At 63.3% G+C, this 20,317-nt stretch overlaps 1 protein-coding gene across 4 annotated transcripts; it reads left to right on the top strand.

The window, feature by feature from the left end:
- Positions 1-3,191: 3,191 nt before the first annotated feature.
- Positions 3,192-20,029, top strand: PLCB3 (phospholipase C beta 3). Of its 4 annotated transcripts, none has more exons than XM_070427378.1 (32): positions 3,192-3,430; positions 5,986-6,063; positions 6,280-6,348; positions 6,437-6,577; positions 6,815-6,894; positions 6,974-7,027; positions 7,111-7,186; positions 7,288-7,388; positions 7,848-8,014; positions 8,099-8,245; positions 9,125-9,365; positions 9,543-9,627; positions 9,705-9,891; positions 10,570-10,772; positions 11,573-11,669; positions 11,747-11,831; positions 12,124-12,248; positions 12,744-12,898; positions 12,978-13,139; positions 13,817-13,916; positions 14,003-14,107; positions 14,303-14,394; positions 15,600-15,753; positions 15,840-15,875; positions 16,031-16,223; positions 16,659-16,800; positions 16,887-16,963; positions 17,076-17,165; positions 17,255-17,312; positions 17,604-17,690; positions 17,775-17,994; positions 19,187-20,029. In XM_070427378.1, the coding sequence occupies exons 1-31, from the start codon at positions 3,332-3,334 to the stop codon at positions 17,976-17,978; spliced, it is 3,690 nt and encodes a 1,229-aa protein (XP_070283479.1). In that variant the 5' UTR covers positions 3,192-3,331; the 3' UTR covers positions 17,979-17,994; positions 19,187-20,029. The 4 variants fall into 4 exon arrangements, with proteins under 4 accessions (XP_070283479.1, XP_070283481.1, XP_070283478.1 ...); XM_070427380.1 differs by lacking the exon at positions 19,187-20,029 and adding an exon at positions 18,082-18,390; XM_070427377.1 differs by lacking the exon at positions 19,187-20,029 and having other exon boundaries at positions 17,775-18,390.
- The last annotated feature ends 288 nt before the right edge of the window (positions 20,030-20,317 follow it).

Raw genomic sequence — 20,317 nt, forward strand, 5'->3', positions numbered from 1 at the left:
GCTCCCGCCCATGGCAGGCTCACTCTCCACGGTTTCCAGCAGAGTATCGAGGTCCGAGAGGCAGTGTTTCTGTGTCCACCCCTCGCAGACACCTCTCTGGATGCCCGAGAAGCCCTCTGCAGCAGGAGGGATTGAGAGAGGTTGAGACCGCAGCCAAGCTCAAACCCAGGTCTTTAGGCTCACCCCGTGGTTGGAGAGAAGAGAAGGCAGGACCTGGGAATGGGGAAGGTGCAGAGGGGTTGGGGGTGTGCTTCCCTGGGAGGGGCCTGGCTCACTGGGTTGTGGGCAGGCTCACCAAGCTCAGCCTGGGGCAGTTAGAGTGAGCGGAGGCCTCCTCCCTCCCTCAGCCTCCCCTCTGGCCTTAGTCTCCCTTGAGGGGGGGGGGGGGGCTGGGAGGGTAGACCCTTGTCCTTATAGATTAGGCAGGATCCACCCTTTCCACCAGGAACCCCATTTTTGGCCTGGCTTCCTGACCTCCTGCTGTGAGCCTGGAGGGGCAATTTACCCAAGTCCAAATTCCCCAGCACACTCCATCTTACCACCGGTCTACTCTTTCTGAACGGGAACATTGATTAGGGCCTTGGAGTCCTCCCGGTTAAGGAGGGGGTATACCACAGCTTGCTGTGGGAGTGGGGCCGAGAGGCCATTAAGACCTAGGTACCAGCCCTAGCTCTGCCCTCCAGGTGCTGTGACCCAGAGGCTGACCTTCCTGTCCCTCCTCCCTTCAGGGCCGGTGTGAAGGCTTCCTGTCACGTCCAGATTTCATGGGGAAAACCCCTGTGGGTTCTCTGGGCAGAACAGGGAGGATCCAGTATGCCCTTCCTATCTTCCCCTCTCTCCACCTCCGATGCCACCCCCAGGGCACTCCCAGATTCCTGGGGCCAACTCCCTGTCCATCAGTCCCTTCCCATGGCCACCCACACTGAGAGAGTGAGTGCCGATGGCCATGCTGGCCCGCAGCCTTCTCGGAGGCTGGGCTGCCTTGCACCGAACCTGGGTTCGTTCACATCCTGCCCAGTAGGGTTCGAAGACGTGGGCAAGTCACTTACCTACCCTGAGGCTCCTCCAGGGGCTGCTTCTACTGACCTCCCATAGTGGGGGGCTGAGCGCTCAGTGCTCCGTGCCCACATCCCAGCCCTAGACTTCCTGCCCGACTCCCCCTGGGACTGGAGGGTGCCGCCATGGCTGCTCCTCATCCTTCCAGCTCAGGCTGTGGCCTCCCCAGCCCCACCCTTCCTGGGGTCCCAGCTCCCCTCCACCAGAGTGCTCCATCAGCTCAGGCTGCTTTCAGTGCCTCCTTGAAGCAGAGGCCCTGGGAGGGTCCCGTGGGCCGTGACCGCTCCCTTAATCGAAGGTAGAGGCCGGAAAGGCAGCCTTCCTTCCACCATTACCACTTGCCGAGAAACCCTATTACCATTACCAAGGCTGGAAGAAAGTGTCCGAGGAGGAGGGAGCCCTTTAATGGGGGCAGCCCTGGCCTCAGGAGACATGGGTGGGAGGAGAGGCTCAGGCCCAGGAGAAAGTCTCTGTTTTTGAAGGAGCTACTGCCCAGTGCTCCCATGAGGTGCACCTGTCCGAGGCCTAGGCCCACCGCTCAGACCCCTAAGCTCAGGCGCTGGCTGGCAGGCACCCCGCCCCTGAGTGGATCCATGCCCTTTCCTCCTTTCTCCCTGATGCCCCCACAGCCTGCTAGCCATCCTTTAGATGCCCAGCTTCCTGTAGCCAGGGGTCATAGGTTACCCATTTGTTTATTTAATTCTGGACCAGGTGACGGAGGCACAGAGAGACTAGGTCCTGTGGGAGCAGAGGCCAGTGTCCACCCTGCAGGCCTGGCTGTGCCCAGGAGACGTGGCCGCTGGTCTCTGAGGGGCACCGCTCTGCGGCTTTGCTGAGAGATGAGGATGACAAGTCCCGACCCCCTTTCTTTTTCTCCTCGGGGGCAAGGAGTGGAGGAATCACAAGCTGACCCCAGGACACAGGGCTGAAAACCTCCTACCGAGCTGTGCGACCTTGGGCAAGTCCCTTCCCCTCTCTGGGCCTCCAGTGGAGAATAATCACACCTCACAGGGCCTAGGCCAGAGACAGGGAGATCCCTGAGGTTAAGGGTTGGTGTCCCACGCGGTTGGGATTTGAGGAGAGCCGGTTCCAGGCAGGACTCCCCTTAGCGGGCTGAGAGCCTGGGGCAAAGAGGCCTGCAGGGCACACTGCTCCTTGACTGACCCCTCCTCCCCCAGAACCAGCTTCGTCTTTTCTGGGTTTCTAGGTGACTTGGCTGGCCCCTCTGGATGAGTTCTACTTTAAACTTGCTGCTGCCACTGCCTCTGTATTGGGGGGGCTCCCACAGGGGCCCCCAGGCAGGAGCCCCCCCAGCCAAGCCCTGCGGGAGGGGCTGCAGCCCCATCCATCCAGCGCCCATGCGCCTTCCTCCTCCCATCCCTGGAACAAAGATTTCAGGGCACCTGCTGTGAGGAGGCTGGCGTTGCAGGGCCTGGCACCCCCCCCCCCCCGCCCCCCTCCACCTGGAGGCTTCAGACCCCTCTGGGCCATGAGCAGCTGTCCACTTCACAGTGTTTAGTAAGGAGCCCCGGGGACCAGGGGGTCTGCCGCACAAGAAGGGGGTGTCCTAGGCTCTCTCTCAAAGGCCAGGACGCTGGGTCCTGAAAGAGGTCTCCCCGGGCTACGGACGGAGGTGGGGCGCCTGGCGGCGGGAGGCCCATTAGCTAAGTGCTCCCAGGGAGGGGGCCGAGCTGCTGCAGGAGGGGTTGAGGCGAAGTGAGGGGGGCCAGGGGGGCGGGGGTGGCTTTTCCTGCACTCGGTTAAGTGCTGCAGGAGTGGGACGGGGGAAGGGCTCTGCGCCCCGGGGCACACGTCTGCCCCCCCCAACCCCCCCCCGCCCCTTAGAAACCTTAACGGGCAGCGCCTCGACTCCGTGCCTCCAGCTGCACCCACAGCCCCCCGGGTCCCCAGCGCCTCTCCTCACACCGGGCTCGTCCCATTGAGCCCCCCACCCGCAGCGAAGTGCCGGAGGCTCAGCGACGCCCCCACCCCAATCCCCGCTCAGGCTGCAGTCGCCGCCCCAGCCGCCAGGGGGAGCCGACGCGGGGCGGGCGGGCCGACGCGGTGGGAGGGGGCGGCGCCGCTGTGGCCCCGCCCCCGCCCCGCCCCGCCCGGGCCCCGCCGATCCCCCGGTCCGTCCCGGACAGACTGGCGGGCAGGCGGACGCTGACGCCGCGGGGCCGAGGCGGGCAGCGCGGGAGCGCGCGGAGGGAGCACCCGCGCCGTCGGACCCCGTCGGGGCTCCGCGGGTTGCCCGCCCGCCCCGCGCCCGGCCATGGCGGGCGCCAGGCCCGGCGTCCACGCGCTGCAGCTGGAGCCGCCCACCGTGGTGGAGACCCTGCGGCGCGGGAGTAAGTTCATCAAATGGGACGAGGTAGGTGCTGGGGCCCCTGCCCCGCCCAGACTCGGGGACCCCCTCCCTCCAGTCGGCCTCTCGCTGAGGACCCCATCCCAGCCTGGCCTGGCCCTGGCGCCCCCCCACCCCAAACAGGCTGCGCTCCGGAAACTTGAGTCCCCAATGGTCCCCGCAATGAGGACTTTGTCCTCCCCCCCACCCCGGCCCCTCAGCTGCGGGGAATGTGGCTTTCCACTCCTGGGCCCCGAGACTTCGAACCCCAATAAATCCCGGCCCCCTTTCACCCGCCCTTCCTACCCCTCCTGGCCGATCTAATTCCTGTTCCTCCAACCCTGGGCTGGTCCCCAGACCCTTGCCCCGCACTGGACTCTGGTTCGAGGCCCCCGATCCCCAATCTGGCCCAGGTGCACCTCCCTTCTGGGGGGTGCCGCTGGGACCCTACGCTTCCCCATGCCCCAGTCTGAACATTCTCCTCCATTCATCACTTTTTCACCCTATGTTGGTGGGCACCCCTCTGCCTTGCCGGTCCAGCTCCCAGCTCAGGTGGTACCACCAAGTCACCCCCTAGTGGAGACTTTGCCCCCCAACTTCCTCCACCCCAGGGAAACTTTGCGTTCCACTCCTTAGCATCGGGACTTTGAACCCCAATAAATCCAAACCCCTTTTTACCTTCCTTGCCTCGGCTGTCACCTTCGGCTCGGACCCCAGTCCTGTGCCCCACCCTCATTCCCCACGGCCCCCCTTCCCTGCCCCCTGAACCCCTCCTTCCCCGGGGGCGCCACCCGGCCTGCCTGCGCTTCCTCGCTGCTCTCACCCAGCCAGGCCAGAGGCCTGGAAGTGTCTGGGCTCCTTTCCGGCTGGGTGGGGCGGGTAGGCGTGGGAGCTGGGGGAGGGCTGGGGGCGTGGCCGGAGGCGGCAGGTGTGCCGCACACCGAGGGCGCCTGGAAGCCCCAGGGGCCTGGGGAGACCCCTTCCCCGAGTCGGCCTAAAGGGAAAAGTTTCTCTTTTTCCTCCCAGTGTGATAAACCCAAATAAGGAAGTGGGAACAGGGAGAGGGCCCTGGGGGTGGGGTGGGGGTGTTGACAGGGACTTGGGGCCGAAGAGCAGGGGGCCTGGGCTGCTTTTGAAGGCCAGAACCCTGGGGAGGGACAGGGCTGGGTCCTGGGGGCGGTACTACAGAACTCCCCCCCTCCTGACACTATTGGGGTGTCCTGAGCCCCAGGGCAGGGTCAGGAACCCCCGAGAGGGGCGGAGGGTGTTTGTTAGCACCATGAGGTGAGGAGGCTCAAGCTTCCCCATGTTCCAGGGCTCCCTGCACCCTCTGCCCTCAGATCAACTTCCTGTCCTTTGTAAGCAAAGCCTGCGATGGGCGGGGCTGGCGCAACCCAGTCTCGGGAAGAGGAAACTGAGTCCCGAGTGGAGACTAACCCCAGGCCCTCGCTGGGGTTGCAGCTGAGGCCGGGAGCTGGGAGCCTCGGCGGGGGCCCTGCTTCCCTGCCTCCCAGGCCCCAGGGCTCTGGAGCCGCCCTGGCCACATGCAAACCCTGGCTCCTCTTGACCTTTCATAAGCTAAGCAGCCCCGCCAGGCCTCAGTCTGCTCGTTTGTGAAATGGGAAGAATAATCGTGCCTACCAGGCAGGGTGTGTTAGGCGGACTGAGTGAGCTCCTGGATGTTAAGTGCTTAGAAGTGGCCCTGGCACACAGTAGGGACGATGTGAAGGCAGCTGTTTTATTATTGATGATCTGATTGCCAGACTTCGAGCAGCAGTTTGGGGGTGACACCAAGGTGAGGAGGGGTCTCAGGAGAGTTCTAGCTGTGGCCACTTGGCCGCTCAGGCCCTGGCCAAGTCTAAGTCCCTCTTGACCGCCCTCTCTGGCTGCTGTCCTCAGTTGCCTGGGGTGGCCCTGGGTGTGTGCCAGGGCCCAGGCCCTCCTTAGAAAACGGGGCCAGCACACCCTTCCCTGCCCCTGCAGGGCTGAGGGAGGACAGACTTCGCTCCGGTGCTGAGGGCGGGCAAGTCCCCCACGGAATTTCTCGGTCTGTGCCGTGTAAGATGGGAGTGGGTAATGGACTTTAAAGCAGATGTGAGGGCTGGCTGGTCGTCTTGGGGTCCCTAGGGCTGTGGGGGTCAGGTTTCCGAACCCTCTTCTTTCATCCCATAAATATTCCCAATGGGGCTGCGCAGCTTCAGGGAGCTCTCAGGCTTCTGGGGAAATCAAGCCTGAGGTTGGGGTCCAGGAGGCCTGCCCAGGCGGGTGGGTCAGATTTCACGGGTAGAGAAGGAAGGAAAGGACATCTTAGCGAAGGAACAATGACGCAGAAGCTGGAAGTGGGGAAAAGGTAGTCCACGTGACAGGCTCTTAATTGAGAGAGAGGTGACACTGGGAGGGGTGTCGGGACCCCAGAGGACACCCCCAGGACCTCAGCTTTGTCCGGAGGCCGGCAGGGAGCCACGAAGGACGTCGGGCTGGGCGAGTTGTGTCTTTGCTCACTGTCCGAAACACTGCCCCGGTGACCAAGCCTGGGCTGCAGCCCTCACCCCTTGACCCCTATTGTGCCATCCCTACCCCAGGAGGCCTCCAGTCGGAACCTGGTGACCCTGCGCGTGGACTCCAATGGCTTCTTCCTGTACTGGACAGGACCCAACATGGTGAGGGTGGGCGCTGGTGCGGCTCACTCAGGTCTCGGGCCCCTGCCCCAGACCCCCAGCTGCCGCTGACCCCTCCCTTGTCTTGCCGGACAGGAAGTGCTAAGGGCAGGGGCTGAGGCAGGGGTGGCCAGGCCTTGGCCGGGATGGGGAGCTTGGGGGCTCTGGGATCTCACCCTGTAGCCAATGAGGACCCAGCCTGGCATCTGGTTTCCCCAGGAGGTGGACACACTGGACATCAGTTCCATCAGGGACACACGGACAGGCCGTTACGCCCGCCTGCCCAAGGTGAGCGATGGAGCCCAGGACTAAGCATGGGAGTGAGGCGGTGGGGGGTAGGGATACCCCTCCTCACCCTTGGCTCTAACCTACTCAGGACCCCAAGATTCGCGAGGTGCTGGGTTTTGGGGGCCCTGATGCCCGGCTAGAAGAGAAGCTGATGACGGTGGTGGCCGGGCCAGACCCAGTGAACACAACCTTCTTGAACTTCATGGCCGTGCAGGACGACACAGCCAAGGTGGGCTGGGGCTGAGCGGTTGCCCAGGGGAGTCACCACCCCACTAGCTGAGTCAGCCATCCCTTAGTGAGAGCCTGTTGTATACCAGGCTGTTCTCTGCCCTGAATTCTCACCGTCCTCTGACAAAGCAGTATGTAAGCACTTACTGTGTACCACACCCGGTTCCGCACGTGGGCTGTGGCTGAGCCAGCCCCTCCGGCCCCACTCACCCTCTCCCCCTGCATCCTGACCCCTCAGGTCTGGGCTGAGGAGCTGTTCAAGCTGGCCATGAACATCTTGGCTCAGAACGCCTCCAGGAACACCTTCCTGCGCAAAGCGTGAGCCCCAGGCTTGCCGGGGGGCATGGGGGTGCAGGTGGCCGTCCCCAGGGCATGAGCCTTCTGCCTTTCTCCCCAGATACACAAAGCTGAAGCTGCAGGTGAACCAGGATGGACGGATCCCGGTCAAGAAGTGAGCACCCCTTCCCTTCACCACCTTGCCCTGATCTTGGTGACCTTTGCCCCCACTGACCTTGACCCCTCCCATCTGTTCAGCATCCTGAAGATGTTCTCAGCAGACAAGAAGCGGGTGGAGACTGCACTGGAGTCCTGTGGCCTCAATTTTAACCGGGTGAGGGGGCTGGGGGCAGGGGCCGGGTGGGTATAATGGGCACCTGCTTTCGGGGCTGGCTGCCCCTGGGTTCTCACCCCCATACTCCTCTTGGCCCCCAGAGCGAGTCCATCCGGCCTGATGAGTTTTCCTTGGAAATCTTTGAGCGGTTCCTGAACAAGTTGTGTCTTCGGCCGGACATTGACAAGATCCTGCTGGAGATGTAGGCAGGGCTGCGCCCGCTTACCAGGGGTTCTTTTCAGCCCAGGGGCGAGAGGGAGCTGTTGGGGTCCCAGTGCACGGGCTGCGGCTGAGCAGAGCCGCTTTGCCCGCAGCTCTGTTCTCTGCTGCCCGGTTACTTCCATTGGCCCAGGCTGGGGACGGGAACCAGGCGCTCAGACTGCTGGGGACTCGCCTGAGCTCACACAGCGAGGGAGGGCTGGAGCTGGGTTGGGTCCAGGGTCTAGAGGCCTGGATTGGCAGGCCGAGCACTTGGTCACCTCCACAGCCCTTGCTAATGCCAGTGCCAGTGTCGAGTGGAAGGGAGTGGATGGGGAAACTGAGACTCAGAGGAGAGACTTGCCTAAGCCCCAGTCAATGGGTGCCAGCTCTCTCTGCCAGGGCGAGGGCTTGGCGCAGGGCCTGGCGAGGCTTCAGCCTGACCCGGCTTCCCGCCCGCCAGAGGTGCCAAGGGCAAGCCGTACCTGACACTGGAGCAGCTCATGGACTTCATCAACCAGAAGCAACGGGACCCAAGACTCAATGAAGTGCTGTACCCGCCTCTGGGGCCCTCCCAGACCCGGCTGCTCATTGAGAAGTATGAGCCCAACAAGCAGTTCCTGGAGCGAGGTGAGCCAGCTGGGCGGGGGTGGGGGGCAAGGACCGGAGCAAGGCCAGCTGACCCTGACCCCGCTGATCCGCCCGGGCCCCCAGACCAGATGTCCATGGAGGGCTTCAGCCGCTACCTGGGAGGGGAGGAGAATGGCATTCTGCCCCTGGAGGCCCTGGATCTGAGCGCAGACATGACCCAGCCGCTGAGCGCCTATTTCATCAACTCCTCACACAACACCTATCTCACAGGTGAGCGAGCTGCCCGCCGCTGGCCGGGAGGGAGGAGTGGCACCATGACCTTTGCCTTCCGGCCCTTCCTCCTTTTGGGGTGGCCAGTACCAGACAGGCTGGCAGGGAACAGACAGCCTGCCTGGGGTACCAGGCTCCTCTGCATGGGTGCGTCTCAGGGGTGGTCTGAAAGGCTTCCTGGGGGAAGGGCCGAGGTGGCTTGGGAAGGAACAGGCTGTGCAAAGGCCCAGAATAGAAGACTCTTGGTGCTTTTAAGAAGCAGAAAGGAGGCCGGGAGGAGGGGTGGGGAGGCGAAGTGGGGGGGCGGGGACAGGTAACGGGGAGAGGGAGGTAGGACTAGACCCAGCAGGGAAGGCATTTGGATGTATCCTATGTGATCAAGAAAGGCCTTTTGGAGGGTGTTGAGCGGAGGGTGTGACCTGGTATGATCTAGAAGGATGACGCCAGGCGCTCTGCAGAGACTGGATGGGAGGCAGGGAGGGGTCTGCTGTCCTCCGGCAGGAGCGATGGAGGCTGTTCCAGGGCAGCAGCGGTGGAGGGGGAAGGGGGAGTGAGGGGCCATGGGGGCCTCGGGTGTGACTCGCTGGTGGGATGGGAGACGGTGGGTATTTAGGTGAGAGGGAGTGAGCCCTGGTGAAGGAGCCACCCGTCCGCCGGCGCTGGCAGACGCTGACCGCGTGGGTGGGTGCCAGGGGCCGGGTGGGGGCCTGGGCCCTGCTCTGGAGAGACGGTGCTGGTTGTTCCGTGAACTCGGGATGATCAGGGGCTGGCCGCCATGGGGCTCTCTGTGTCCCTAGCCTGGCCTGGTTCCGAGGGGCCTGGGGAGGAGGGGGAGGAGTCTGGCTGGCGGGCGCTGTGGTGACAGAGCCGCGCCTCCAGCCGGGCAGCTGGCCGGGACCTCCTCGGTGGAGATGTACCGCCAGGCGCTGCTGTGGGGCTGCCGCTGCGTGGAGCTGGATGTGTGGAAAGGGCGGCCGCCGGAGGAGGAGCCCTTCATCACCCACGGCTTCACCATGACCACGGAGGTGCCGCTGCGGGACGTGCTGGAGGCCATCGCTGAGACCGCGTTCAAGACCTCGCCCTACCCGGTCATCCTCTCCTTCGAGAACCACGTGGACTCGTGAGTAGCCGCTGATCCGTCGTCTGGCCCAGCATCCTCTAACACAGAGGCTCCTGGGGACCCCTGACCACCCAGGGGCAGCCTCCCATGTGGCTCGTTGGACGGCTCCTGTGACCTCTGACCCTGGGACCTTGCACTGACCCTGAGGATCTCTGACCTCTGACCTTGGCCCCACAGGGCAAAGCAGCAGGCCAAGATGGCCGAGTACTGCCGCTCCATCTTTGGGGACGCGCTGCTCATTGACCCGCTGGACAAGTACCCGGTACGGGGGCTTGAGCCGGGGCAGGGCGTGGGGGGTGAGGGTGCCCCGGCTGGCCCTGACCTGTCTGTGCCCCCCAGCTGGCCCCGGGCGTCCCCTTGCCCAGCCCCCAGGACCTGATGGGCCGCATCCTGGTGAAGAACAAGAAGCGGCACCGGCCCAGCACGGGCGTCCCCAACAGCTCCATGCGCAAGCGGCCGCTGGAGCAGAGCAACTCGGCCCTGAGCGAGAGCTCCGCCGCCACCGAGCCCTCCTCCCCGCAGCTCGGTATGACCTGGCCCGGCCTTCGACCCTGATCCTGACCCTGACCCCCACCTCACTGGACTCAGCCCTCCCTCCTGCTCCCAGCACAGCCTTCCTCCTCTCCACGCCACTCGCCACCTCCTCACTGAGTGTGGGACCTCTGCCCCCGGACCCCAGGCACTCAGCTCACTGAACTAAACCCAGATTGGATTTGGCTCCATCGAACTGACCCCTCAACCTCAAACCCCACCTCAAGAGCCCTCCCCTCAGCCGGTTCTGGTCTCTGCCTCAGTGAGCCACGTGCCCTGCTTTGAGTGTGATCCTCAGACTTCAGACGCCTGTCCTGTGACCCCCGTCCTGTGACCCCACTGAGCTGCCCACTTGACCTCTCGTGCTATTGAAGTCCTCCTTACTTCTGACCCCTGACTGACCCCTGACCTGGAACCTCGCCATGTCATCCTTTATCCTTGCTGCGCCACCCTACCTACGTTCTTGATGTCAATAACTCCGAGCCCTGACCTTTGACGCCCTCTGCCTCACCACTACATCCAACTCCGACTCTGCCCCTCCCCAGCCCCCCTGTCCTGAGAGTCCCCTTGATCCCCCACTGAGTCACTCCATACCCAATGGGCACAGCCCCTCCCGCTGCAGGGTGTCTGTGTGTGTGCCCTGACCCCGGCCCCCATGCCCTGTCCTCTGCAGGGTCCCCCAGCTCCGACAGCTGCCCAGGCCTGAGCAATGGGGAGGAGGCGGGTCTCGAGAAGCTGAGCCTGGAGCCTCGGAAGTCTCTGACTGAGGAGGGGCCACAGCGGGGCCCTGATCTCGGACCTGCCGACCGTGAGGAGGAGGAGGAGGACGAAGAAGAGGAGGAGCAGCCAGACCCCAAAAAGCCGACCACGGATGAGGTCAGGCCTGCCAGTGGGAGGCGTGCGCTGAGCCCCCTCAGGGCTGGCTTTGGCTGTAGTCAGACACTCCCTGCTCTCCTGGAGTTTGGGGGAGGGGGGGGTGGGCATGGAGAGGGGAGGAGAGGTCTTAGGTAAACAAGCACGGAAGCAAATGTGAGATTATGCTCGAGACAGGCCGGGCTGGGGAGGGCTGAGCTAGGGTGCCGACGGGGTGGGGAGAGGGGAGGAGGGGTGTCTGACCCGGGCAGGGAGCTTGGGCGAGCAGATCTGAGGAGGGAGCAGCTGTGGCAGGGCCGAGTGGTCAGGAGGGGCCCGCAGACCAGGAGAGTGCTGAGTTCTGAGGAGTGGGTGACAGAACAGTCCGTCATGAGGTCGGGTTTGGGGGGACCCAGAGTGGGGAGGGTGGGTGGGCTGCGGAGCTCAGCAGCATGGGGGTGTTTGAGTCTTACCGAGAGGAGATGGCAAGGTGGGGATGGAAAATCGGGGACCTGTCTGCATGTGGCTCATTGAACCCCTGAAACTGAGTGAGAAATTCCAGCTTCCAGAATAAGGGAGCAGGAGGCAAACTAGGAGGGTGGGACCCGGGCACATCGGCCATGCCCCGGGAAGACTTCAGGGCGGAAGGGCCCAGGGCTGACGGGCCATGGAGGGGCTGGGGCCCTTGCTGAGGCTCCTGGGTGGCGTGATTGCCGGGGCGGGAAGAGGGTCGGAGCCGCCTTTATGGTGCAGGGCCGGTGAGGGAACGTCAGGCTGGTGGCTGGGGGACATGACACTGCTGACCCTGTGTCTGGGGGCCACAGGGCACTGCTAGCAGTGAGGTCAATGCTACTGAGGAAATGTCGACACTCGTCAACTACATCGAGCCTGTCAAGTTCAAGTCTTTCGAGGCCGCTCGAAGTAAGTGGGGTGGGAGACGGTGGGGGTGGGAGCCAGCTTGGCCTTGCCAGGCCTGACCCCCCTCCGGCCACCCCCAGAGAGGAACAAGTGCTTTGAGATGTCATCCTTCGTGGAGACCAAGGCCATGGAACAGCTGACCAAGAGCCCCATGGAGTTTGTGGAGTATCCTTTGGTGGCACTGGGGCCGTTGGGCCAGGCTGCGGGCACTCGGAGGCTGGCTCAGATGTTCTGACCCCACTGATGCCACCCGCTCAGGGTTCTGATGCTCCAGCACCCCTGTCTGGGTTTTGGAGGGGTCGGGGAGAATGCACAGGGGCTAGGCCAAGAAGTGGGGGCCCAAGGGAGTGAGCCCAGGCCGGGAGGAGGGTTCCCAGGAGCTGAGGCTGGGCCTGCAGCGTGGGGCTTCGGGCAGGAGGGGCGAGTGCTTAGCGTGGCCCCTGACTGCCAACCTGAGATACAACAAGCAGCAGCTCAGCCGCATCTACCCCAAGGGCACCCGCGTGGACTCGTCCAACTACATGCCCCAGCTCTTCTGGAACGTGGGCTGCCAGCTCGTGGCTCTCAACTTCCAGACCCTGGGTGAGCGCTGGCCCCCTCGACCCCTGACCTCCGGCCCCCATCCTCACCGACTTCTGCCCCATGACCCCGCTAATTTATTTTAAATAGATTGTTATTGATTTCAGAGAGGAAGATAAAGAGAGAAAGAGAGGTAGAAACATCGATGATGAGAGAGAATCAGCGATTGGCTGCCTCCCACATACCCCACACAGGGGATCAAGCCCACAACCTGGGCATGTGCCCTGACTGGGAATTGAACCGTGACCTTGTAGTTTATGGGTCAGACGCTCAACCACTGAGCCACACCGGCCGGGCTAAGTCTGTCTGAATGGACCTCTGACTTATCCCAGATTCCCAAACCAAACCCAGCCCGTGGCTGACCCCCACACCTGACCTTCTTCCGTCTAATCCTTCCTAATGGTGGACCCCCGATCCCAGTTGTTCTGACCCTGTTGATCCCCGGTCCCCCTCCGCACGGCACTGTCCTTCCTGACCCTCCTCCCATGCTGCCCCCAGATGTGGCGATGCAGCTCAACGCAGGCGTGTTCGAGTACAACGGGCGCAGCGGCTACCTGCTCAAGCCTGAGTTCATGAGGCGGCCAGACAAGTCCTTTGACCCCTTCACCGAGGTCATCGTGGATGGCATTGTGGCCAATGCCTTGCGGGTCAAGGTGGAGCCAGGGAGGGCGCGGGCCGGGGTGTCCTGGGGGCGGGACCCTCAGCAGCCGCCTCACCCTCCTGCTCTGCCAGGTGATCTCGGGGCAGTTCCTGTCGGACAGGAAGGTGAGCATCTACGTGGAGGTGGACATGTTTGGCCTCCCAGTGGACACGCGGCGCAAGTACCGCACTCGGACCTCCCAGGGGAACTCGTTCAACCCCGTGTGGGATGAGGAGCCCTTTGACTTCCCCAAGGTGAGCCTGGCGCCTGCCCACCTGCTGGGTCTCGGGGGCAGGGGGGGACCAGGTGCATGGTGGCAGTCAGGCGTGGAGAGTGGGGGTGCCGAGGCACCTCAGGGCTGGGCCTGGCACCTCCAGACTTCTCCCCACGTCCTGCAAGTCCCAGGGTCAGGCTCAGGTCCCCGCCCTCTGCAGGGTGAGAGAAGAGGACGGGAAGGTGAGGCAGGGGGCGGTCCCATGGCCTTGCAAGAGGAGTGGGCACAGCCTGCCCCAGCTCCCAGACAGGAGCCTGAGATCAGTCACAAGTCCACACCGGCTGCTCCCCACCTTCCAAACGGACTGGAGCTCTGAGCCCAGCTGGGCCGGGGTGTGGCCTCAGTGCCAGACTCCTGGCTCACTCTCCGGTCTCTAAGCTGGTGATCACCAGACCTGACCTGTCCCATGGTAGTGGTGCCGGGAGGTGGGTCAGCCTGTCCCTTTGGCTCAGGGGCTGCTGGCTGCTGGCTGCCCAATGGGCCATGTGCCACGGAGGGTGGGTCTACCATGGGCTCGGTAGTCATAGTGACGGGTGTTAGTCATTGGGTCAGCTTGTCCAAGGGTCCCCGCTGAGCTCTGGCCTTGGTGGCTGTGGGCAGCTGTGGCTCAGTGGCCAGGGGTCAGCTCTGTGACTTAGCGCCAGTCTGGGCCCTCAGGTGGTGCTGCCCACGCTGGCTTCGCTGCGCATCGCGGCCTTTGAGGAGGGCGGCAAGTTCGTGGGGCACCGGATCCTGCCCGTCTCTGCCATCCGCTCAGGTGAGGCCATCTGGGCTCTGGGCAGCCCGGGGCAGTGTGTGCCGGGACCTAGTGGGGCGCATTCACCTTGCCCTCCGCCCTCCCAGGGTACCACTACATCTGCCTAAGAAACGAGGCCAACCAGCCTCTGTGCCTGCCAGCCCTGCTCATCTACACGGAGGCCTCTGACTACATCCCCGACGACCACCAGGGTGAGCCGCAGGGGCAGGCCACGTGCGTGGGGGACAAGGGCGCCCCCCACCCCCCAGCCCCGGGTCTGGGAATGGCTCAGCTGAGTGGCCCCAATTGAGGGTGGGTTCTGCAGTCCCTTCAGGAGACCAGAGCTGGTGTGAGGGTGTGGCCCTGGGGTTCTGACTCCCAGGTCCTTGCCCTCTGCCCCGGCCCAGATTATGCAGAGGCCCTGATCAACCCCATCAAGCATGTCAGCCTCATGGACCAGAGGGCCAAGCAGCTGGCCGCCCTCATCGGAGAGAGGGAGGTGAGCCAGGGCAGCTGGGGTCGCTGGGGTGAGGGTGCGGGTGTGGGTGGGGGTGAGGGCTGAACTCCGCTGGCCCTGGTGGAGAGGCACCTGCGCCTTCCCTGCCCCCTCCGCCTGCACCAGCCCATTCCACTGGCGCCCACTCCTGGCCGGCGGTCTGGCACCTTGCCCCGAGAGGGAGAGCGACTGTTCATGGCCCTACAGCAAACACCAGTGTCATTTACCCTCTGCCCGAAGGCCTGTTCCCCTTTCTGGATTCTTCTCTCACCCAAACCAGAAAATAAAGCCAAGTGAATGCTGGGCATCAGCTCTTTTCACCAACTTGGCTCACCTACCCCTCCCACCACCTGAGCTTGCTGTCCCCAGGGGAGAGATGGAGACACTGAGGCTCCGAGTCACAAAGGCCTGGCCTGGGCCTTCAGCCTCGGCCTGTCCACCGTGCTGCCCGGTGTGCGGCTTCTCACCGTCGGCTCAGCGGCCCTGGGTCGCTCCGCATTTTAAGGAGGCGAGACCCTCCCTTCTGCGTGTGAGAGGCCTTCAGGACGCACCAGGCTAGATTCCTCCAGCTTCACGCAGGGCCGGAGAGGGGGTGCGGGTTCTGCCGCTCCTCCACCAGGGCCGTTGGAAGCCGCAGGAGCTTTTACTACGGCTCCTGTGCGCCATGAGATGTCAGTGGCTTCTGTGGGGAGGGGTCAGGAGCAGAGACTCGCCCGCATGTCTAAACCCAGTCCCCCGGGGCCTGCGGCAGGCAGGGAGAGGCCGCTGCTTGAAGCTGTTAGCCGGAGAGGCTGGTGCCCACTCTGCACTCACTTCCTTCGTTGATTTAATCAGGAGCTAAGTAACTAGGAAGATGAGCAGCTGTGGGCAAGGGAGGAGACAGGAGGAGACTTGGGGCCGGGCCAAGGCTTTCCGGAACAGTCTGGAAGTTCCTGAGCACAGGCAATGGGACCCAGCATCCTAGAGACACCCTCTCACATTATCCCCCCACCTCACATTATCTCCCCCCACCCCATGTGGAAAGGGGTTTAGACCTTTTGTTTCTCGTGTAGTTGTCTAATAGCCCCATGTTACCGATGAGGAGCCCAGGGCCAGCCGGGCAGAGGGAGGCGGACCAGGGGCACGGGGCAGCCCCTGGAGGTTGTGGGGGACAGAGGGGCCTGGAGAGGACAGTGTTCTGGAAAGAGCATCCTGCTTCCTCCCCACAGGCTCAGGCTGGCCCGGAGACCAGCCAGGAGACCCAGTCTCCGCAGCAGGGATCCCAGCTGACCCCAAACCCCACACCCAGCCCACTGGACACCTCTCCCCGGCGGCCCCCCGGCCCCACCACCTCCCCCACCAGCCCTTCCCTTAGCAGCCCAGGTAAGGGGCGGCCTGGGCCTGGGGTGGCCTGAGGGGAGTGGCTCCACTGTCCCTCGGCTTTTCACAGTCCGGCCTCTGCTCCCCAGGTCAGCGGGATGATCTCATTGCCAGTATCCTGTCAGGTAGGGCCCTGGCTGGTGGAGGTGGGGCCATCCCAGGAGGGGGGCCTGTTCTGGGGTGGAGCTTCCTGAGGAGGCAGGACCACTCCTGGGGGTGTGGGTGCCCCTGCAGGGTTGGCCTGGCCCCGCCCAGCCCGCCTTCGCTCTGCTGCTCACAGAGGTGGCTGTGGCCCCGCTGGAGGAGCTCCGAGGCCACAAGGCTCTGGTGAAGCTCCGGAGTCGGCAGGAGCGTGACCTGCGGGAGCTGCACAAGAAGCACCAGCGGAAGGCATTTGCTCTCACCCGCCGACTGCTGGACAGCCTGGCCCAGGCCCGGGCGGAGAGCAGGTGCCCGCCCCGGCCCGGTGTCCTGTGAGTGTCCGGTCCGCCTGTGTGCGGCTGTGCTGCGTGCATCGACGTGAATGTGTGTGCAGGGGTGTGAGTGTCTCCTGCACTAGGTGGGCACGGAGGATGGCAGGGTGACCAGGGGACTCTCCTTGACCCCCAAGGAGGAGGGTTTGGTGCCAGGGAGAGAGAGAGGAGGCTTCCCTTGCTCAGTCCCACCCTCTTCGCACCTGGGAGCCATGCCTCATTGGAAGACAACAAGAGGAGCATGTGGTTGAGAGACTGTTGCCCAGACAGGCTCCCATCATTCCAGTGAAATGAACTGGCCCCTTATTAGCATAATAAACCCCGCCCCCGGGACGGTGTCCACCATTGCCAGCTGGGAAATGCCCTGCCCCCCTCTGCCTTCCCAGCCCAAGTTCCTGTGATGCCCTGAGCATCACTGGGGGGTGCTTCCCACAGAGTCGGGGAGGACAAGAAGGAGGAGGAGGAGGAGGTGAGGCGGTACCAGGAGTTCCAGAAGAGACAGGTGCAGAGCCTGCTGGAGCTGCGGGAGGCCCAGGCGGACGCCGAGGCCGAGCGGAGGCTGGAGCACCTGAGACAGGTGAGGGGGGTGTAGTCAGGGAGCGCCTGCTTCTTGGACAGACCTGTCATTAGCCTGTCTCACCTGCTGGTTACCTGTGTCCACAGGCTCTGCAGCGGCTCAGGGAGATTGTCCTGGATGCTCACACCACTCAGGTCAAGAGGCTGAAGGAGATGAATGACAGGTGAAGGCACAGGATCTTGTATGGGGGGTGGCGGGGGGCTCCCTGGTGCCGGGACAAGGCAGAGCCCCCAGTCCTGCCACTGACCCTTCCTCTTCCCCCACCGCTCCTCCAGGGAGAAGAAGGAATTGCAGAAGATCCTGGACAGGAAACGCCACAACAGTATCTCGGAGGCCAAGACAAGGGAGAAACATAAGAAGGAGGCGTAAGGGCCTTGGGGCGGGAGCCACGTGGGCGCTGGGCAGGCCGGGCGGGGTGCCGGCAGTGGGCCCACTCTGCCTTGCTCCTGTGCAGGGAGCTGACAGAGATCAACCGCCGCCACATCACGGAGTCCGTCAACTCCATCCGCCGGGTGAGTGAGGCTCAGGTGCCTCCGTCTTCCTTCAGTCATCAGAGACCCCGCTCCTTGATGCTGGCCTGGTGCCCTGGAGGGTTCCCAAAGCCTTGCCCTCCGGACCCCCCCGTCCCTCAAGCCCACACCATCAAAGCCAACTGTCTCTAACCGAGCCCCATGGCTCTGGAGGCTGGGCCTGGAGCATTAGCCACAAGGATTAGTATCTCAGACCCCGGGCCACGCAAGGAGCCTGGCCCCTCCCTCAGGACTGTGGCTGAGCTCTTGCCCTCCCCCCCCCCCCCCCCACAGCTGGAGGAGGCCCAGAAGCAGCGGCATGAACGCCTGGTGGCCGGGCAGCAGCAGGTCCTACAGCAGCTGCTGGAAGAGGAGCCCAAGGTGAGTGCTCGGGCGAGGTGGGCACTCGGGCGGCAGGCGGAGTGCTAGGTGGCCCGTCCTGTGATCCTCCTCCTCCTCCCACAGCTGCTGGCCCAGCTGGCCCAGGAATGTCAGGAGCACCGGGCCAGGCTGCCCCAGGAGATCCGCCGGTGTCTGCTGGGCGAGATGTCGGAGGGGCTGGGGGACGGACATCTGGTGGCCTCTGCCAGCAATGGTCACGCGCCTGGGAGCAGCGGGCACCTATCTGGTGCTGACTTGGAGAGCCAAGAAGAGAATACAAAGCTCTGAAGTGGCTGAGCAAGAGGTGGCCATTGGGCCAGGGTGGGCGCTGGGAGGAGGCCGGAAGCCAAGACACTAATGCTCTTTTTTTCTTTTAACTTTTTATCTTTAGAAATTTTATTTTTTTAAACCGAGGCGAGCACCCTGCACTAACTTCCTTCCTTCACCCTCTCGGGGCCCCATGAGTCCCCGGCCCCTCCTTCCTGTCCTTAGTCCTCAGGAAGGTGCTGGGTCACTCTGGGCCAGAGAGCTTGAGCGGGGCCCTTGCCCCCCGTGGCACCCACACCCCAGAGTGGGAGCTATGCCCTCACTTCCCCAGGGAACACCATGCGGAGACAGAGCGCTGGGCAGTAGGGGTCACATTCTTTCTCTATTCTCTGGGGACTTTTTTTTTTACGTGAATAAAAGTGGATTTCAGGGACCCTGTGTGCAGCGTGGTTTGGGGTGGGGCAGTGCTAGAGAGGACCCTGGGTCGCAGGCCCTCTCTGCCCCTTCTTCTGGGGCCTCAGTTTCCTCATATATAAAATGGGCTTGTGGGCACTCTGGGGTTGAGGTCAGGCCCCCGGTGATGGGGTGCGGGTTTGAACCTTCTTTTTTTTTTAATGTTTTTATTGATTTTAGAGAGAGGAAGGGAGAGATAGAAACATCAATGATGAGAATCACAGATCGGCTGCCTCCTGCATGCCCCCTACTGGGTATGGAGCCCACAACCTGGGCCTGGGCCCTGATGGGGAATCGAACCCTGACCTCCTGGTTCATAGGTTGATGCTCAACCACAGAGCCACACCTGCCGGGCTGGGTTTGAACCTTGATACCTGCTTGCCTGGGGCCTGCAGATCTTCCCAATAACCTGCTACCAGAGGCCCTTGGCCTCCCCCGGGCTTTCCTGCCCCTGTGCCCTCTGCCCCTGTGCCCTCATTTTTCTCCCTTCTGGGCTCTTGTCCTCTCTTAATGGAGGCTCAGGCCCTGCCCCCTTCCTTTTGCCTAATATGACCCAAGGGCCCAGCATCTTCCGCTGAGGCTGCTCTGGGCTCCATGAGGCAGTTGACTCTGTGTCAGGAGACGGACTAGGGGTGGAGCTGGGCAGTGATAGGTGGGAAATGGGTGGCCCTGGCAGTGACCCTTGGGAGAAGGGAAGCTGGCGGTCGCAGACACAGGGGCTGGGAAACCCAGGGCCCCCTCCTGCCTGTGAGGGAGATGTTATACCTGTTTTGCAGGTGAGGAAACTGAAGCCCAGACAGAAGTCCCGTGTGCCAGGCCAACTCAAGGTGTCCTGACCTGGAGGCAGGGCAGGTCTGAAGCCTCCATGGCAGATGTTCTACAGCCGGCCTGGCGGACCTGCTCCCTGCCTCCGTCCTGCCTCGGGACAGCGAGGAGTGGCAGAGACCCGCAGCGCGGCGAGGGTGCGGCTGGGCTCTGCTGCAGGGGCAGGCTGGCACTCCTTCAAGGCCTCTCCCCGCTTCCTGGCTGAGCTTCCCCACTGCCTGCCTCCCTCCTCCAGAGGAAGGCAGCCTCTTATCTGGGCTTATCTCCTGCCAATTGAGTATTTTCTTTCTTTGTTTTTGCTGCAGCCTCAGGCAAACAGATGGGGTGGGGAGGCCGGAGAAGCTGGACTTCCAGAGTGGGGGCTCTCCCAGCGCAGGGGACCTCCACTCTGGGCCCTGCTTCTGGGGTCAGTCCTTGTCCTTTCCCCAAATCTGTCCAACGCACTGTGTGTCCAGGCCCCGCAGCAGCCAACTCCCACCTTCTTGGCTTGCCTCCTCCTAGAGAAACACTACACGCCAGTCCCCTGGTCCTCAAAGACTAGGTTAAACTCCAAACTCCTGGGTATGACATACGAGCCCCTCAGAAGCCTGGCCTCTGCTGCTCCCCTCTCCTTCCAGAGTCCACTCTTTCCTCTCCCCAGAATGACAGCCCGCTCCCCCAGCTCTCCCTTCGAGTCCCAGCTCTAACTCACCGGCTGTCTTAATTCATCTCTGTGTACCCAGCACCAATCACGGGCTCATCTGTAGGGGGCGCCAATAAATCTTTCTGAAGTCGAGCTCGGAGCTCTGCTCCCAGGTCCTGCAGCTTCTCTGGTTCCCTATTTATCACTCTATTCACAGCCCTTGGCCAGCCTTCCGCCACCCCCTCCCCCGTCCTGCGCGCCCAGCCAGCTCCCCTAGCAGCGCTGGCCCCGGGCCGGCCACACAGTAGCTGTCCTGAAGGACTGACCCAAATAGGAACAAATGACCCTCCCCGGGGGACGGCAGCACGGTTTGCAGCGCACGGAATTCCGGCGGCCAGCCGGCCTGCGGTCCCCAATTACCAGATTAGAGATAAGGGCCTGGAAGTCCCTGGGGCTCGAC

Source organism: Myotis yumanensis, unplaced genomic scaffold, assembly GCF_028538775.1.
Source record: "Myotis yumanensis isolate MYYU_CA2020_CCGP unplaced genomic scaffold, mMyoYum1.0.hap1 SCAF_10, whole genome shotgun sequence".
NCBI lineage: Eukaryota > Metazoa > Chordata > Mammalia > Chiroptera > Vespertilionidae > Myotis > Myotis yumanensis.

What these genes read in the sequence shown, in the direction of transcription:
- PLCB3 (XM_070427378.1), top strand. Translation starts at nt 3,332, where the DNA reads ATGGCGGGCGCCAGGCCCGGCGTCCACGCGCTGCAGCTGGAGCCGCCC. An exon ending in ACACAACACCTATCTCACAG is followed by an intron (nt 8,246 to 9,124) that starts GTGAGCGAGCTG and finishes CCGCGCCTCCAG; the next exon opens with CCGGGCAGCTGGCCGGGACC. An exon ending in CGTCTCTGCCATCCGCTCAG is followed by an intron (nt 13,917 to 14,002) that starts GTGAGGCCATCT and finishes CCGCCCTCCCAG; the next exon opens with GGTACCACTACATCTGCCTA.